This window comes from Exserohilum turcica (assembly GCF_000359705.1).
Source record: "Exserohilum turcica Et28A unplaced genomic scaffold SETTUscaffold_2, whole genome shotgun sequence".
Taxonomy (NCBI): domain Eukaryota; kingdom Fungi; phylum Ascomycota; class Dothideomycetes; order Pleosporales; family Pleosporaceae; genus Exserohilum; species Exserohilum turcicum.
The window spans coordinates 2,675,707-2,693,300 of NW_007360025.1; the positions used below are offsets into that span (position 1 = coordinate 2,675,707).

The 17,594-nt window shown below is 53.6% G+C and overlaps 5 protein-coding genes across 5 annotated transcripts; 1 reads left to right on the forward strand and 4 right to left on the reverse strand.

Annotated features, from left to right (window-relative positions):
- Window positions 1-1,614: 1,614 nt before the first annotated feature.
- On the reverse strand, window positions 1,615-2,266 carry SETTUDRAFT_163239 (uncharacterized protein). Its single transcript, XM_008027506.1, has 3 exons — window positions 2,162-2,266; window positions 1,953-2,117; window positions 1,615-1,904 (listed from the first exon to the last, which is right to left on the reverse strand). The coding sequence occupies exons 1-3, from the start codon at window positions 2,239-2,241 to the stop codon at window positions 1,769-1,771; spliced, it is 381 nt and encodes a 126-aa protein (XP_008025697.1). The 5' UTR covers window positions 2,242-2,266; the 3' UTR covers window positions 1,615-1,768.
- Window positions 2,267-2,977: 711 nt separating this feature from the next.
- On the forward strand, window positions 2,978-3,986 carry SETTUDRAFT_116064 (uncharacterized protein). The gene is made up of 2 exons (XM_008027507.1): window positions 2,978-3,028; window positions 3,094-3,986. The coding sequence occupies exons 1-2, from the start codon at window positions 3,026-3,028 to the stop codon at window positions 3,556-3,558; spliced, it is 468 nt and encodes a 155-aa protein (XP_008025698.1). The 5' UTR covers window positions 2,978-3,025; the 3' UTR covers window positions 3,559-3,986.
- A 732-nt stretch (window positions 3,987-4,718) lies between these two features.
- SETTUDRAFT_153956 (uncharacterized protein) lies at window positions 4,719-7,264 on the reverse strand (the record flags this gene model as incomplete). Its single annotated transcript, XM_008027508.1, has 5 exons — window positions 4,719-5,700; window positions 5,743-6,861; window positions 6,950-6,989; window positions 7,035-7,195; window positions 7,251-7,264. The coding sequence occupies 5 exons, from the start codon at window positions 7,262-7,264 to the stop codon at window positions 4,719-4,721; spliced, it is 2,316 nt and encodes a 771-aa protein (XP_008025699.1).
- Window positions 7,265-7,543: 279 nt separating this feature from the next.
- On the reverse strand, window positions 7,544-8,980 carry SETTUDRAFT_163241 (uncharacterized protein). The gene has a single exon (XM_008027509.1). The coding sequence runs from the start codon at window positions 8,958-8,960 to the stop codon at window positions 7,605-7,607; it is 1,356 nt and encodes a 451-aa protein (XP_008025700.1). The 5' UTR covers window positions 8,961-8,980; the 3' UTR covers window positions 7,544-7,604.
- Window positions 8,981-15,272: 6,292 nt separating this feature from the next.
- Window positions 15,273-16,623, reverse strand: SETTUDRAFT_135885 (uncharacterized protein). The gene is made up of 3 exons (XM_008027510.1): window positions 16,506-16,623; window positions 16,170-16,448; window positions 15,273-16,111 (listed from the first exon to the last, which is right to left on the reverse strand). The coding sequence occupies exons 1-3, from the start codon at window positions 16,561-16,563 to the stop codon at window positions 15,363-15,365; spliced, it is 1,086 nt and encodes a 361-aa protein (XP_008025701.1). The 5' UTR covers window positions 16,564-16,623; the 3' UTR covers window positions 15,273-15,362.
- Window positions 16,624-17,594: the final 971 nt, after the last annotated feature.

Sequence of the window (17,594 nt, forward strand, 5' to 3'; positions counted from 1 at the left end):
CTCACCACCTCCAACCTCGCGTCGCGGCCGCGCGATTAGAACTCCGTCTCGATTTCTATAGCTGTATATATATATTAAAGCCTATTGATCTCACCACCAAAATATATCGTGATAATATCTATTTGGTGTGGCTCTATAGCCTCGTTTTTAAGGTAGTTTTGGTGAGGCCGCGCGCGCACTTTGTGGTCGCGCGCACTTTGTGGTGGGGCTAGTTAATGGTGAGATTTTAAGCTTGTTTATGGTCGAGGGCAAGGATCGTTGTGCACCTGCTTGATGATTCGACACTTTTGCATGCAGCGGGGTTTTGGTGGATATACAATTGGGAAAATATGGTAAGTATAGCCACGTGCATGCGTTGAAGAAATTGGTTCAAGAAGGGTGTTCAACAGCGAAAACAGGCTTTGTGATAGTAAAAATTTACTAGCCTTTTCGCTCATGAGAACATGCAGCTTACTACTCGAGACAGCACCAAGCAACACAGACAATAAAATACATGGACATTGGCTCGAAAGAAGGCCTTTGATTATTTTTCCATGGCTCTTTTCAGCCTCACCTCATGTCCACGCCACGTCGATATAACGCTCCAAACGGCCTCATTATTAAATTTCACACTTGCTGCTTTTTCCATGTTCGTCCTTCTCCCTAGAATATTCCTAACTTCGACACTACGGATGGACCGATAAACATGAGCTTAGACAAAAACAAACTTAGCATCCATGCATTGGTACGTAATCACCATCTGTAGAAAAGAGAAAGCAAAAAAAATCAATCCCCAAGCCCGTCGCCCAGAGCTTATGTATACCATCACGTTCCCACCCCCAACATCACATCAACGCTCCCTCCTCCCTACTCAAAACTAATACACCTCTTCCATCTCTCTCAAGGCAAACAGCACTTGTAGTTATCGCCGCCGGGACAAAGCCCCGTCTGCCAGGTGCCACTGCAACCCGACGAGGTATACTTGCAAGTTCCCTTTCCCTTTGTGCCGCACTGGCCGGGCGGATACGTGCAGCAGCGGTTATCAGCGCCGCCCAGGCACAAGTCGAGCGAGACGGAGCCGCCGAGTGTCTTTGTGCAGTACGACGGGACGTCGCACCAGCCCGCTTTGCCGCAGGGCTCGCCTTGCGCGAGGGTGGTGGCGGCGAAGACGAGAGCTGTAAGGAAGTGCTGCATGTGCATTGTGGTGTATATCAAGATATCTCAGACGATATGTACGATTTGGATGAGGGAAGCTGAGTCCTGGTTTTGTGGTTTGTGTGAAAAGGCGAGGAGAAGCAGCCATACTACTCCTATATATATATACTGTTCGTTGGTACTGTCAGAGATGCCTTTGTTCGCATTCAATGCGAGCTTATAGTACATGGCCAGAGATGGAGATTCAATTGATGCATGGGTTTTTACACATAGGGTAACTAGAGTCTGGGGTCATTGTGGTACCATTTGTTATGGAGCTGGCGGTGATTGGCTGGGCGAAGATGCGCGTGCATGGCGGGATAAAGTGATTTCTCGTATCGTTGCGGCCAGAACTACGTCCGAGTTACACAACTCCAAGCTGAACCTCTTGTGCGTGCGATGCCATCGTATTTTTGTAGCAGGCCATGCAGCCAAGAAGCGGGGTCAGGCGAGCATTGCGTGAATGCACTGTAACGTTTCTTTGATTTGGATTGAGATGGTAGAGTTAAGACTAGGATATCGAAGTATGACGGCGTAATGCGAGTTTACTGACATGTCGATTCTTGAGTGCAACTCTTGTCTACAGTTTGCGTCCTTAGGATTCCGCAATGCTCAGCCAGCCCGGCTTCTCATGTTCAAACGACTTGTACCCCGGAACAGGGAATTCTTCAAACAAGCCAGCCTTTACAAAGACTTTTGGAAACTCCTCGCCGAGAAATGAAGCAACGGGACTATCGTTCAGTCAACTATAGATTTCAGATTTTTGTTTCGCAACGTACCATCCGCAAATGCCACAGAATTTCCGCGTGACGGTATTTCCGCTCTTGGTATCCGTGTCCTTGTACGTCTTGAGATTGCCGCCAGCGTCGTGGATTGTAACATCTGGTTTGTCAACAGGGAAGAGAATCGACCCGGCACAGGAGCCGGCACGACGACAATTGGAGCTTGGAGCATCAGCATAAGTCATGATTTGGAGGGCTCTGCATACCAGAAGCAGATTGCCGATTGGTCAGGTATCGCGGGAATGGAGACCTTGATTTGTCCGCAGTTGCAGCGTCCTTCAACCATGGCGACGGTAATGACAAGGGCTACGTGTGGGGGCTGGAAAGATGGATATGGGATGAATGGGTAGGCTTCCAAGTGCGGTGGATCTGGTGATGAAATCTGGGAAACCCGACTAATGCGGAGCGGGGGCAACAGCTGAACTGGTGGGTGCCTCGGCAACGAGGCACAAGTTAGCCCAAAACAACAGCCATGCCTGCAGGTTGGATCAGCTCATCGTATACTAAGTTTGGGTTGTTGACCAGCCAAGTCCAAAAATGATGCCACCGTACGACTATCTCTTGTCAGAATGGTTGCCGTCGATTACAACCGAAGACGCATCGTCTACCCCGCAACCCACCAGGCTCGCAACCCGGCTAGAAGATGTTTTTGCAGAGAGGTTTGTGAAGGTACCGAGTTGTTTCAATTCTTGAGAGTTCTTGCGAGACTTGGACATAGATCCTTGGGCGACAATGATGGATTCTATTATATGACGTCATACTGTAGATGCTGCCCACGGCTCACGTAACAAAGACTAGAGAAAATCCAAGACGAAACCTCTAACAAGAAGCATCTTGGAGTCCAGAAAGAGAGCCCAAGAGATGAGGTGAGGTTCGCAAAGCAGGCGCAGGATCACGGCAAGTATCCGCATGCAGCTAGCGCCGCCATTCAGTCCTCCCCAACTCGCGCACCCGCAGACGCGCGCTTACACCGCATAAACCGACTTCCAACATCACCATCACTAGCACCCGTTGGGCCAAACAACGACTCACACATACACACCACTTACAGCCGTAAAAACTCAAACACAATGGTAACCACCTACCCTCTTCGTAATACCTGTATACTTTGTCCCTAGACTAACCAACACCCTCCCAGACCCGCGACTCAACAGCCACATATCTGCACATGCACGCGTCGCACCACGCCGATCTGCTGGAACAATTCACAAACTTAACATCGTCACAGCTGGCGCCCGAAGACATCTACGTCCCGCCGCATCTGCAGCCCGTGAACCCGGAAGACGAAGACGACGTGGTGCCGGATCAGCACGCGGCGTTTGGAATCCAGCGCGCGACGCAGGGCAAGAAGGAGCCCACGTGGCGCGATCTGGGGCTCGAAGAATTGCTGAGGCGCGGGCCGGCTGGTGCGGAGAGGAGCGGTGCTGCGGGTGCGAGTAGGGTTGCGAGCGGTGGTGGTGGTGGTGGTGGGCAGACAGGTGAAGAACCTGTGAGGCTGGCGCTGGCGAGGCAGCCCGGTGCTAGAGTGGGTGTGAGGATGGCGCATACGGGGACGGAAATGAGTTCGGCGGGAGGAGGAGCGGGCAATGGGTTACCGCGTTGAGTTGAGAGTGCTGTGTGTGCATGAGTGAGAAGAGAAGAGAAGAGAAGTGTTTTGGTGTTTCCCAAGAGTCCTGGTGGCTGTGTGGAGATCAGAGCGGATACGCGTGCAAGGGAATGCGGCGTGGTTCTGCCATGGCTTGACTGAGAGTAGTCTGTTCCTGTTGGCATCGACAGTCGTATAACGAGACAGTTGAGGCTTGCTGTGCGTGTCTGACACTCGCACAACAAAGAGAAAGGACATGGAAACGGGGCAGAGAGACTTGGGCACTCTGCACTGCGACGACGAGACGCAACAGCAGTGTCTCGAGGGAGTCCGAATTGGGAAAAATTGATTTATGGGAATCATGAAAACGACACATGCTATAACAATCGACCCAAATGATATTTATATTTGGATTAGCGCAACAACCATAATACATAATGACTACTCGCTGACCACAAATCCATTCCACCAACAAATTTCTTTTTTCCAATCCAATCCCATTTTATCCGTCTTCAACCTACTCTGTATCCGAGGCCCTGCTCCCCCTCTGTTCAATCTCAACCTCGTGTATTCGCCTCGACATTAGTTCGCGCGCACACCCACGGTACGCCTACCATATGAGCAGCGCCTTGACCATACGCCATACGCATGCCTGCCATCTAGCCTATTCCATGCCTCCATCTACGTCTGCAATTCTGTCGTGCGGAATTATGTACATGGTCGTTCTTGCAGGTGCTTTGCAGTCAGGATATTGGCCGTGGGATGCTTGCGGGTTGAACGACTGTAAGAACGTCTTCGATCATATCCTGATAGAGAGGTGCTGAGTCAATGCTCATCCGACCAGTCTGTTGCAGTTGGCCTTTGCAGATGAGGTTGGACTCGTAGTCGAGGCCCGTTTTTACATGAGACGATTTCCATTTCCCCCAGATACATCGGGGCAGCACCAACTATGAACAAAGGTGTGTTTCGCCGAACAAACTCGGTGTAAAAACACTCGAGTCAATTCACTCGGCAGTCTCAACGACCTTGTTTGAATGAATTCTCAATCCCGAGTCGGCTTTCTAACACTGTGGATATGTATCCGTCGTGCAACACGTTGCATGTGGGGGTATAACAAGACCGACTGCTGTACGATGCCTTGTTGATTGGTCGTTTGAGAGGAAGGCTGTTGTCGCGGATCAATCATCTGTCAAATCGATACATTCAACCTCGACTGCAACGCCGCGAATGATTTCATGATGAACAGTTGTGGGGGTGGACGAGGGAGCCGAGTTACTTGCGTTCTTGGCATCAGGGACAGAAGGTGGAGGGACAGAAGGTGGAGGGACAGAAGGTGGAGGGACAGAAGGTGGAGGGACAGAAGGTGGAGGGACAGAAGATGCCGGGATAGAAGACGCCGGGATAGAAGACGCAGGAACAGGAGGTGTAGGAACAGAAAGTACAGCGAACCGCCGAAGTCGCGCAGCTCGAATCTCAGCAAGAGAAGGTTCAGCAGGGGCAGAAGCCTCTACTTCTTGACCAACAAAAGTATGACCCTGTGCAACCAGCACGCCAGAATCTGCGGCTATATCACCGTGTGCAGCAGGCAGTTGTCGACTCGGCGTTTCAACAGAATCAACTCTACTGGCATTTGCGTGAGTTCCTCGAGAGCCATTCCCGGTAGACTGTGTACTTGTTACTCCCAGTCTTGGAACTCGAGGGCCTCTCGACGACGAGGTAGGAACTGTTGAAGGATCGAATTCCCAAGCCGGCACTGGCGATCCCTGGATATTTCGTCCTGATTCCCGCATTGCGAAAATATCGTCATATTTGCCTTTGGTTGATGGGGGCATTGGACTGTCGGTTTGATCTTGCATACTGAGACGTATGGCGAGTTGAATGTCTTCGTACTCTTCTTCTCCTATTTCCTCGCCGTCTATTGAGAGGCCAGGGGGCCCTGGGTCATATGCAGTGGGGAATCTAGGGCCAGTCATAGAGTCGGTGGTAGCAAAAGGCGATGGTCTTCGTGGAGAGGGGGCTGAAGAGTCTTGGTGGTGTATTTCGTCTTCCGAGTCAGATAGCTCAATGACGGTTGTAAGCCTTGTAGAGCTGGGAGACTTGGACGGCTGAGACAGTACTCCTGGTTCAAGTGCAGATCGCCCGGAACTCTTTGACGGAGTCCTGGAATCCTCACCCAAACCCGGAGTAGTCTCTTCACCAGACGTGCGTTTCCGTTTGCTGCTCGACATCTCAACATCGTCCTCTGTATCATCCGCTCGGCGCTTGCGCTTGGAAGCTGACTTGGGTGTTGTAGGAGGCGGATCTAGAACGTCGACCGGAAGAACCTTACGAAGCCAGTATTCTGGTATCTCACACTCGACGCGATACCCCTCGTCAAAGAGCGTCTCTTTATCTCCATTCCAGTGTCCCAGTTCTGACCCTTCAAAGTCATCTCGGCATAGATTTGTTACGCCAAAGGGCGAGAATGTGAGTTTCCGCTCAAAGGTGCGCGTCGGCGGTATGTCTGTCGCCTTCTTTGTTCGCTGTTTAGTGAGCCGAATGCCATGCACCACTTCCTTGGGCAAAGTCGAGTCCCTTGCTATAAGATTGCGCGTTAGAAGGACCGGTCCGACCCAATTCATATACAATCTCCCCCAGATGTTGAAGCGCTCGCTTGTAAGCTGCAGAAGCTCATGCTCGGAAATAGGGCGAGTGTAATCCGGGCTGAGCATTGATCTCTCCAGCAATTCCACGTCACTGGTGACTTTCGGGCTGTAGTACTTTTTCAGGATTTTGTAGTCTGGGAACAGCGGGGGTACAGGGATGGCTCGCCCGCGTGGGGTACTGTGCAGGAACGCGGCCAACTCTTCACTCCAGAGATCACACTCTCGTTGGTCTCGACACGCACAGAGACTCTTTCCAAGCCCGCGCCGGACAGCCTGCAGGGCTATACCGGGTCCACACTGCGGCAGACCTCTCTCGTCGTAGTCTCCACCAACGAGCATGGCAAACAGTACATAACCTTCGCGATCTAGGCCATGACGTTGCTTCAAGTCGCTTGCCCGCACCATATTTGCGTACTTGCCCTGCTTCTTGGTATTTTCTTTGGAGCGATCTGCTATGTGTTTGTCTTTGGCAACGCGGTGATCATACAGCCAGAGGGTACAGCCGAATAGCAGGCAATCAGAGTCTTGCGACCAGACGGCGTCGACCAAGCCAAGCACCTGTATGCGCGCACATTCTGCCTCTGCTTCGCCAGGGGCCTCGTGGTACGGTATGCCGAAATACCTGAGCATTTCCTGCAGCAGGCGTCTCTCCTCATAATTGATCTTTCCCTGGCCCCTCTTGCCCCGCTTCCAGGGGCGACCAGGCCCGTCAAAAACAAATGAGTTGGATGTTCAGCGTAAGAAGACGGCATATACGGTAGAACATGGCTCTCTCGATGCCTTGGAATACGGGATCCTTCGAGGCTGCTGGGGTCAGCCTGAGAAGGCATTGGCTTGGTCACTACTCACTCTCGCGGATTATATAGACCTGCTGGGCCGTCAGGTTGTTGAAGCGCCAATCCGCCTCGTCGACGGCGATTCGAAGTGGTCTGCCATAGCGCCGGTGATGATCTTCAGCGAGCTGGGCAAGTGGAACGCTCTGCTCATGTCGCCGGATTGTGTCCCACAAGCTGTCTCTGGTTGTCAGTCTGGAAAACGACGAGACGGCTATTCAAGCACACATACGCGGTGACCCCCATGACGACAGGCGCACGTGTCCTAGCGCGGCCCGCAAATTCTACACAAAGGATACGAAAATAGGTATGTGAAGGTCCAATAAGTCACTAATATTGCGCAATGACTACTGGGTATGTAGAGCCCCGTCGAAGCGATACGCCCTAGCATGAATGAAACGCGCCGGCACGCTCGGCTCCGAATGCCCGTCAACGCGAACTCACGTGACTGACTCCCATCCATTACTCTCCATTCCAACATTCATCACCAGCAATTAATCTTGATTTCCATGTTTCACGCATCATGTCATTCTCATTTTCTGTACAAATGGTACAAGGTAACACGCTAATAAAACACCGTCAGAAGTTACAATTCACAATCCACAGCGAACGCCCCGTCCAGATCATGCCATAGCTGACTTTCAAGGAAAAAGCTCATGTCGTTGACGCGGTCCTGTGCACTCTTCCGCCGCTGCTTCAAAGCGTCTCCCAGTATTCTTGCTGCTGCAAGCGCCATGTCAGACTTTCGGCCCAAAAACCACAACGCCTTGATACAGTCGTCTGCTCGTCGGAACGCGTCTTCCTGGTCCACGTCACATGGCAGCAGTGCTTCCGACTCGAGCAGCAGCACGCCTGCCTTGGCAAAAGCACGAATCAATACTGCAGTCCACGGGTCCGTCAGCAGTGGCCCCTCGTTCATCGCAAAATGGAACGCGTGAGACTGCTGGAGCGATGCGTCCTGGCGAGGACATGCGCAGCCCGCCAGGTCTGACAGAGCCCGACAGTTATTTTCGCGGAACTTGGCAATAAAGGCACTCAAGTTGCGCTGTTCTGTTGCATGCTGCAGACCCATTTCGGATTCATCCACAACTTCCATAAGGTCTGCCAGAAGAAGCGTGGCTAGGTACCAATGACCGGCGACACAAACATACCACGACTGAACACGCGGAGGCAGACGGTCGTGGTATTGGATGCAGTCTCTGACAAAGGGTGCATAAAGCGTGTCCCAGTGATTGCAAACATCCAGCGCCGCACGCACAGCCTCTTCGACCTTTGTGCCTCGTGCGCTTCTTGTGAGAAGCGTCTGGATGCGGCAGACTCTTCTGAAGAGCAGTACTTTGACTGGAGCAGCCTCGCAGAGAGTAGTTGCTGCTTGCTCGAATGAACACGGCCACCTGATGGGTGCCTGTTCTACTTGTTGCTGTTGCCGGGCGAACAAGTACCCATCCCAAAGACCGTCGCTCTCCGTCTTGAAAGCGGGCGTCGTTTCTGGGCAACCCGGGCCATTCATCTGCATGGTTTCGTTTAGCACTATGTCACTATCTTCGTCGGATACCACTAGCGACCGCTTGTGCATGGCTGCCGACAAAGTGTCAAACGTGACGCCAAGCCAGAACAGCAAGTCGACTGTCGCACGATCCGCCTCCTCGAGCCGCATAGCTGGCGGGCGCCACGGCCGTCCGTAGCGCGTCGGTACCGGCTTGCTGTGCCGTGACTGTCTAGACACAGCCATGCGCGATCTCAGCGAATGTATGAGCCGAAGGCCCGATTCCAGATGCACAGGTGGACCGTCAGCTTCAATTGCAAGATCCAGCTTGGACATGAGATCTATGCACTCGTCCATGTCCTGGTCTATTGAGGTATTTGGTGCATCCTGGATATCCTCGGTGCTACTCCTCGACTCGAGCCCTTGAGACATGGAGACATTGTTCAGGCCGTTCATGGATGTCGCGTCTGTCTCGGCCGGCTTTTGTGTCAAGGCAAAGATGATCTGCGCAAGAACCACGCGGAAAGACTCTATCCCACCAGCTCGCTGCAAAGCGTTGTGGGCATCCTGCCATACGGTTACCTGGACGCTACGGTCGAATTCAAAGCCAGTCAGCCCATGGTCGTCGTCTTGGCCGTCAAAGACACCGCTGTTGCCCTTGGTCACGGTGCTACAGAATGGGTATTTTGTCCGGCGTTTCTGACCAGGCTGCGCCCACTGTGAAGCAAACGAAAACACGGCCAGGTCCAGGGCTTTCGAGGCTGCCTGGTCTTCGGTTGGTGTAAGCCTTCGCCCTCGAATTGCCGATGCTAGTCGATCGAGGCGGATCACTCGGTGGTAGATGCTCTTCCAGTCAGGTCCAGCGTTGGTTACAACAAGGTCATCCGATCTTGCGCTGTACGGACAGGTCCTCTCTGTTACCCAGCAGGCTAGTGCGTTCTCGAAGCTATCATGATATATCCTCAGCAAGCTCTCAGACAAGTACGCATTGTTGCTCGATGAAAGGAGGTTGCTGGCATAAGACATTGCTGGGTAAGGAGCCCCACCGTAAGAGAGTGATGCTGAGGAGCTGCGGCGTCTCCTTTTCCGATGCACCCGCACGAGCGGTCCTTCTGCACTGGTTGGGGAGACGCTGCTGGATTCGCAGTCGGCGGTTGGGCTGTCGTCGGGCTTTTCGCTGACGTCTGACGACGTTCTTAATGACGAGCCTTTGCCCGAGTCGCAGTCGGCAATGATGCTGTTTTCCTCCAACGGCGCGTCGGCTTGGTCGGCCAAGAAAATTGTGTCGTCTCTCTCTACTTTGGGAATCGGCCCGTCGAAAACTGTCGCTGTGGGATCGAGGGCGAACATGGACGACCCACAAGCAAAGTCGCCAAACGTGATGCCCAGCTCGGGCGGTGTCAGGTAGGAAGGGGATGCCTGGTGAATGGTGTTTGCATCCTGTCTTGACGGTCCAGCCACCGAAGACGTGCCACAGGCGCTCTCTTTCCGGGATTTGCTGGCCGAATCGCTCCTGTTATATCGACGGCGTTTTGGCGACGGCGCGGCACTCATATGCGGCTGCGAGGCCTGCAGCACTCGCTGGGAGCGCAGCCACTCGAAGGTACACGCCTTCTTGGTCTTTTCACAGTTTCCACACGAGGCCAGCGGCCCGTAGACATCTAGATTGTCAGCTGACACAGCACCTTAGCCTCGACGAAGACGGCGGCGGCTCACCACTGTAGTGGAACACGGTCGGAGTGGCGCCAGTCCTGCTTGTCTCGAGCAGCGTATCCTCTAGAATGGCGGCGTCGCAGGCGCGCTTCCCCTTGCGACATTGGTCACAACACCGGTTCTGCTTGCGGCTGGTCTTTGAGGGTTTTGGCGCCGTCACGGCCGCCGACGAGGGCGAGGTCCACGCATAGTCGAGAAACGACTTTGGCTGCACGTCGACGAAGTTCATGGCTGGCTGCTGCTGCTCGGACTGGGCGGCAGAAAGAGGGAAAAGTACGAGAGGTCTGGCTTGATGCAAAGAGCCAAGTGCGTTGCTGATATGCACGCCCCGCCCGCCAGCCGAAGATCCACAGCCCAACCGGGAAATGCGGGGAAAGCTAACGCGTGGCACACCAAAGACACCACAAGACCCACGCCGTTGAATAGCGCCTATCGGTGACGCCTTGGCCCGCTGGAAGCTCGTCCATCGTCTTGATCCTCTCGATCTGCTCCTGCCCACCTTTTTTTCTTTGCTGCCACTTCCCATGAGTTGCGGCCGTCGAGCAACCCAACCCCCCTCCTCCCCCCGTGCTCGTCGCCCCCCGCACGTGACTCGGCCGTGTGCAGGCAAAAACCAAGCGTCCGAGAGCTCTTGGGCGTCACACCAGGCCATGAATTCGTGGAGAGGCGATTGGCTGGCCAATTTGCGGACAGAAGCTTCCGAAACCTTCTTGCATGTTAACTTGGATCAATGGACCTGAGATCGGCCCATCGAGCCGCTTATCACTCCTCGCTTTCACCGCTCAAAGGGACCCCGTTCACTTCGTCCGACGCCTCGCACTGCTTGAGATCTTGCATGTGTATCTGCAGTGTTTGTGGGCTCTATGTATGCTGAGTAGGCAGTTGATTACCATAGTCATATGCCGTGGCTACTAAAAGCCGGGACACGCCTTGGATTGAGCTCTCCGCGTTCCCAAGTGCCCCTTTTCCCGTCGAATGAATCCTTCCGGCTGTTCCTAGAGCGATCGGGCGATCAACTAGGCATAGGCGCACACGGATATTGAGTTTAACGCAAGGTCCGGCCAAGAGGATCGGATGCTTTCCGCTCAAACGAAAAGGACCGACTCGCACAAGCAGGGCATACTGATACGGCCTGCTAGGTTCAGGTACTAGCCATGGGTAGGTGTACTTGCCAAAACTGACCTGGTATGTACCTGGGAAAAGTACCTGGGGGTCAGTGGACGTCACTGTTCAAATGGGCATAGCCTCGTAACTTTCGCCTATCTGGCGGGTCCTGCGTACCGCGTATCAGACTTGTGACTAGTCCTCAATTGTGGAAAGACGGTCTTTCTTTCAATAAACACTCACAATGATGAGCGCTAGGATCAAAAACTGAATATAGTCCATGTGCATAAAAACGTCTATTTGCATCTGGTAAAAGCTACAGCGCAGCCCTGACCGAGCCATGCAGAACATGCGTAATCCCATAATTCAGAGCATCCAAATCCATATCTATTCACTGCAAGAGGCATCGTTGTTTTTGATGGTAGCCCGGCAGCAGCTGATCCAACCAACGAGTATATCGCCGGGATCGGTGCCGAATTCGCAGACTTTGCCAGTATCTGCACCCTCTATTCGTCTGCCCTCAGCATTCGTAACTCCCTTGGTGCAGAGCACTGACGAGAATAGCGAACTTCATGGTTTCGGCGTTTTTGATAGCGGCTCGTAGAAAAGGGCGTAATGATATGTAAGAGTATTGAATTGCTCAGAAGAAGATGAGGATGAGTGACTTGCTGGATACTCCAAAACGAGGGAAATCACAGCACATATTTATATTCCAGCCGCGTATAAACGTCTCCAAGCTTACCTCCACGGACTCTCCTGCCGTAGCCTTCTCGACAGCTCCCGTCCCGCCGGTCTCCGGGTTTCTGAAAAGGCCCTAATTCTAGATGAACACACAAAAAAAACCCCCCTTGGGTCTTTTGTAGACGGCCTAGACCTATGAGGGCGCATTTTACGAACGAGGCATATCTATGTCCCTATTGTGGGTATACCGTTCAAGGTCGAGCCATGCTAGTGCTGATTCGTTGGATGGATAGGCTCGTAAAACAGTACTGCTGCAAAGGGCTTCCCGAAAGTATTCGCATCGCTAAGAAAGCGCTAGGTTGCTATTTGGTTAGTACTCTCGACTAATTGAGTATAAATCATTGGCGCGCTAGAGATACCCGTAAAGCCTGTATCTAAACTCTACGTTGAAGAAGCTCTCTCGGTAGCGATACGAACGTTTGAAACGGTTGTCTTGTATGTACTATTGCAGGAGTAGTTAGCGCTTATTATAGATTGCGAGATTAGTAGCCTGTGCGCACAGTGGTTGCTCGCCAAGTTGATGCGGCAAAGGCTTTACTCTGAAATAACGTGTGAGAATACGATGACTGGAAGTCCTAGTACAATGGCAGGCTAAGGCATAACTAATCATTGACTCCGGGACGGCATTTGCTAGTAGGTCTGTAGCAATTCGTAGGCGAGTATCCTATGAAACAAAGAGTGAGTTCTCAAGCAATAACAACACAGGAACAAACGGTACTCTTAATTACAGCAGGGGTTTCAGTGAGCATGGGCTGGACCATCTTGCGGGACGTTTTCCAACACCTTGGGAATATAGTAGCAGAACCATCCAGCCGGCACAGCTTATAATTCCATCTCTCTCTCTCACCATCACGCCACCCGTTGTCACTCTGTCTTGGCATGCCCTTTCGAGACATGGACGCGTCCCTGATTCCTTTCACTCACAATCCAATGGCCAGAATGACATGAGATTAGAAAATCTTTTAGAAAATCCAAGACAACATTGCAGTATTTAGTCTCCAGCCACCAAAGCCATTACTCCCTCTTCCACCTCTCCTCACATCCAACCCGATCCATACATAGCCTCCACATCCGCAGTTCCAACACGCCAAGGGCACCCCCACTACGCAACACCGACCGCTCGTTCCACTATTACACCGCACGCCTTAACACCGCGTACGTGGAAAACCAGTGGGGCCCGCGCACGTCCGTACCGCATTCTATATATCCATCCATTATTATATCCCCCCCAGGACAGGATACCCGACTCGCCCTGCGCCAACCCGCGAACCAAAAACCGGGTTTCTACACGGATTTATTTATACACACGGCGTTTGTACAGTAGGGCAATCTACTACAAACCCAGTGGCTTTAACAAGGACCTAGCGAGGCGAGGAATCCGACCCGGCTGCGCGTGAAACACGAGCAAAGACAGCCGAGACGCGGTCAGCATTATGTTTTTCTTTTCTTTTTTTATGTTGTTTATACGAGATGTAAGTAAGTACTTGGGATGATTCCCAAACGTCTTACTCAAGTATGGATAAGTCTGAATCCATGCCACGACTCAGCTACCTCATCTTTCCGAACATAGATGCTTGCTGAATTGCATTTTGCATTCTGTTGCATTCTCCGAGTCGAACATTCACAGCCTATTGGCATGGCGTTGTATTTTGTCACGCTCAGAAGAAAGAAATCGCAATCTCATCATGGCGAAACGAGGGGGTTCACATACACACATAGCAAACTACCCCCGCCCGGTAAGCAGCGCGCCCATATACAGCTCGTGCACGCTTACTTGTACACACATGCATACAGACTTAGCGAAGCTAGCTAGTTACAGTACCATACCATACTCACCAGGGCGGGAGAGATCTCGGCTACAGTCAGTCGGGGTACATAGATTGTATGTACCTTACTACATACAGTAAGTAGTATTTCCAGAAGCACACTTCCTCCCTTCCTGCCAAGTTATTCCTCCCCCCTCCCCCACCTCTGCACAACTAACAAACTGATAAAACAATGCGGGGGGGTGGTACATGAATGCATAAGCCTCTCACTCCACCCTTGGACGTCTTCTTCTCCTTCCATTTGCAACTTCCATTCGCGCTTCCACTTCTCTCCGCTCCGCTTATCCCGTCTCACGTCAGCCGAGCATCTGACTTGACAGGCTCGGGGACCAGGGTGCTGACGGAGCAGGTGGCGGTGGGTACATGCACATGCATAATCTTCTATCAAGCAAAGAAGAAAACTCTAAAAGTCACGTGAAAGAGAGAGAGAGAGCGAGCGAGTGAGAAAGCCTCCGAAACCTCCGCTACAACCTGCAGCTGTAGCGGGCGAGATTAGGCTACAAAGAGGGAATGCAGGTAGATGGATAGATTGACACTGCGAATGGGATTCTAGCGGATGCATCGGCCGCGCTGGAAAGTATGGACGGCCTGCTAACACCCCCCACCCCCCCCCTCACCCTTGGCGGGGGGCAAAAGGCTGAGTAAGAACTCTCTTTTTGTTTTTGTATTTTGCTAGTGCTGGTGCTAGTGGCGATGAAAGAGAGCGTCTTTTTCTGGCTTTCCAGTGTAGCTCGTAGGAGGTTAGTTGGATGCATGTGTACTATATGTGTCTAAGTACTGGGGGGAGGAGAGGAGAGGTCATTCCAGCAATCGAGCCAATAGCCTCTCATACACAATGAATGTAACCAACTACGTACATGTAACATGTAACAAGAACCCCCCCCCCCTCTCCTCTCTTCCCCTCCTCCTTGCTTGGGTATCCGCCCTCCCCCGCCAAGCGAGATAGCACAAGCACAAGCAGAAAATGAAATAATACAGTAAAAAAGGGTACTTGTTGGTATAAATGTGCAATGTGCAATGCTGAGTTTGTGGCTGTAAACGATCGTCATGTGAAAATGACGTTGGGGGCGGAGGGGTCGGATGAGGGGGTTGGAGTGCTAGAGTGTGTCACGTGATAGCGCCCTACATCCGACGTTTATTGTTTTTTTTTCCAAATCTTATCATCGTGACTTGGCGTGGAAAGCTGCTGCTTACTTTGTACTAGTTTTCGGGATCATAAGACGTCGTAATTTGCTTCGTGTTGAGAACAACGCTAGTCTTGTACGATTCTTTAAAAGCAGACCTAGTCAGAACATGGGCATTCATCCGACATGTCAACACGCCAACGGCCGTGAGGGAGTCCGAGGTTCCGCTCTTTGATACCCAGTTGTGCTGAAGGCGAACTCGAAGAGTACCAGAGATGAGACGTGCAGATTTAGGGCTGGAATGGGCTGAAGAGACGGGAGTACCAGAGAATATGCAATTCAGGTTTGATTTACAGCTTTGCCTTGATCCATGTTTCGATGACTTGCTGACTACCGGTGCCAGAGTCACCCTTGTAACCTAGCGATCTCTCAATCACCATTTCCTCATGAGCTGCTTTCGGGGTAATGATGGTGTTTACGAGACCGCCGCGGCCACCGAATCCCTTTGTAAATTTCTCTGCAAAGGCTTCGATACCATCCAGCAGCACTTCGTTGCCACCCGCCCATATTAAGACTTGGTCGACAAAGTCAGCAACGGGGGCCCACCAATCGGGAGTGGCCAAGGCAGGCTCATTGTAGACATCGCCAGCAAAGGGCGAGTCGGAACCAAGGAAAGCCTCGGCCCATCGACTGAGGGCTCGGGCACCAAACATGTCACGTTGGGCGTTTGCGACGAACGAGGGGGTGCTATTGTGGTTAGGTGCGCACCATGGGGATATCAGCAGAACAGCATGAATCCTGGAAGGCAGTGAGAGTGGGGTCACGTCGGGATGGGGATGGGCCAGGTGCGAAAGCAGACCGAGGGTCAGGTTGCCGCCGGCAGAGTCACCACCCAATATAAGATCGGATGGATCACGACCTTGGGTGTATACGAGATGTTCAAGAAGCTCCGTGGCCTGCCTCAACTGCGTTGGGTATTTGGCCTGCGGTGCGAGGTCGTATGCAAGGACGAGCACCGAGACGTCAGGGCCGAGCGATTTCTGCAATTCGTCGAGCCACAGCAAAAGGCCCGCTGTGCAGGGCACCACATAGCCGCCGCCTGGAAGCGTTAGAGATTGGGGTTGTTGCATGTAATGTGGGCGTCGTGTGGTGCGTACCAGGGAAGTAGACCAGGACCTTTTTTGCGGTGCTGCTGCCGAGCCAATGCGCCTGGGTGCCGCTGGCGAGGGTGATGGTGTCGGGCACAAACTTGTGGTCCGAGGCGTACTTGAGGTAGTTCTCGGTCGACGAGCCGCCCTGCAAGTGGCGGTCATGGAAAAGGTCGTTGGCCGCCATGGCCGCGCGCATGGCAGCAAACACGACGTCTTTGAAGTACGTGTTGGATCCATTGTCGCCTTTGAAGGGCGACGTGACGCAGCGCTGCAGCGCGGCGGCGACGGAGGGGAAGTCAGCGGGGGAGACGCGGGACGAAGCGGGTGGCTGGGAATGCATACTGGCCTTGAGCACGACCGAGGTCACAAACAGCTTGTCCGCGTGCGGCTGGTCCGCCATGGTGTTGAGCCCGTGGTAGCGACTGGCACGGGTGGGAGGGAGTGGGCGGGCGAAGTGAACGTGGTCATGGGGGAGTATGGAAAGACTGGGGGAGCTGGCGGTCGCGTGGAGCAGCCGAGGGCGCGATACAGGAGCTGGCAGGCGCGATACAGCAGCGGGCAGGCGCGATACAGCAGCGGGCAGGCGCGATACAGCAGCGGGCAGGCGCGATACAGCAGCTGGGGGGAAGGCGCGATGCAGAGAGACAAACACACTCACTCACTCACCATTCAGGCCGGCCGTGGCGCGCACAATGGGCTGCACAATGGCCAGCACCGTCTTGAGGCGCTTCTTGATGTCGGCATTCTCGGCCTCGACGGCCTCCTTCTCGCGCAGCACGACCTGCAGGTCGCTGTACGGCTGCTGGCTCTCGAGGTCGCGGATGCGCTGGTTGAGGGCGTCAATCTGGTTCTTTGTGCGCTCGCGAATGGCGCGCTGGGCCTCGCGGTCGTTGGCGCGCTTGCGGGCGAGCTGCTCGGGCGTGAGGTTGGCGACGCCGCGCGAGTTGGGGCCTGTCCTGCGCTTTTTGCTGGGCTGCCCGTCGCCCGCGGCCTCGTCTCTGGGCGCCGCTTCGGGAGTGTCTGCGTCGCCCGGGGACGCCATGCTGATCATGGATGCGTGCGTGTGGGATGCGATTCAGGAGCGAGTTGGATGATTCCTGGCCCGAGTCATGAGCCCGCGCGCCTGTTGCGTGTGCGTGTGCGTGTGCGTGTGCGTGTGCTTGTTGCTGTGTGCGCCCGTGCCCGTGGGTCCCGGCGCCCGGAATGCGGGGGACCTGCGTCCCACTCGCGCGCCCGCCCAATCACCCGCGCCCGCCCAATCACCCGCGCCCGCCCAATCACCCGCGCCCGACCTTTCCTCCCTCCTCCAATCCCTCCCCCCTTCCCGCTGACACGACATCTTCTCCCCTCCGCCCCCCCCCCATGGCTGCTGCATACACTGCCCCCCGACACAGACAAGAAGCAACGCCAACACGCTGATGACTGACTGAC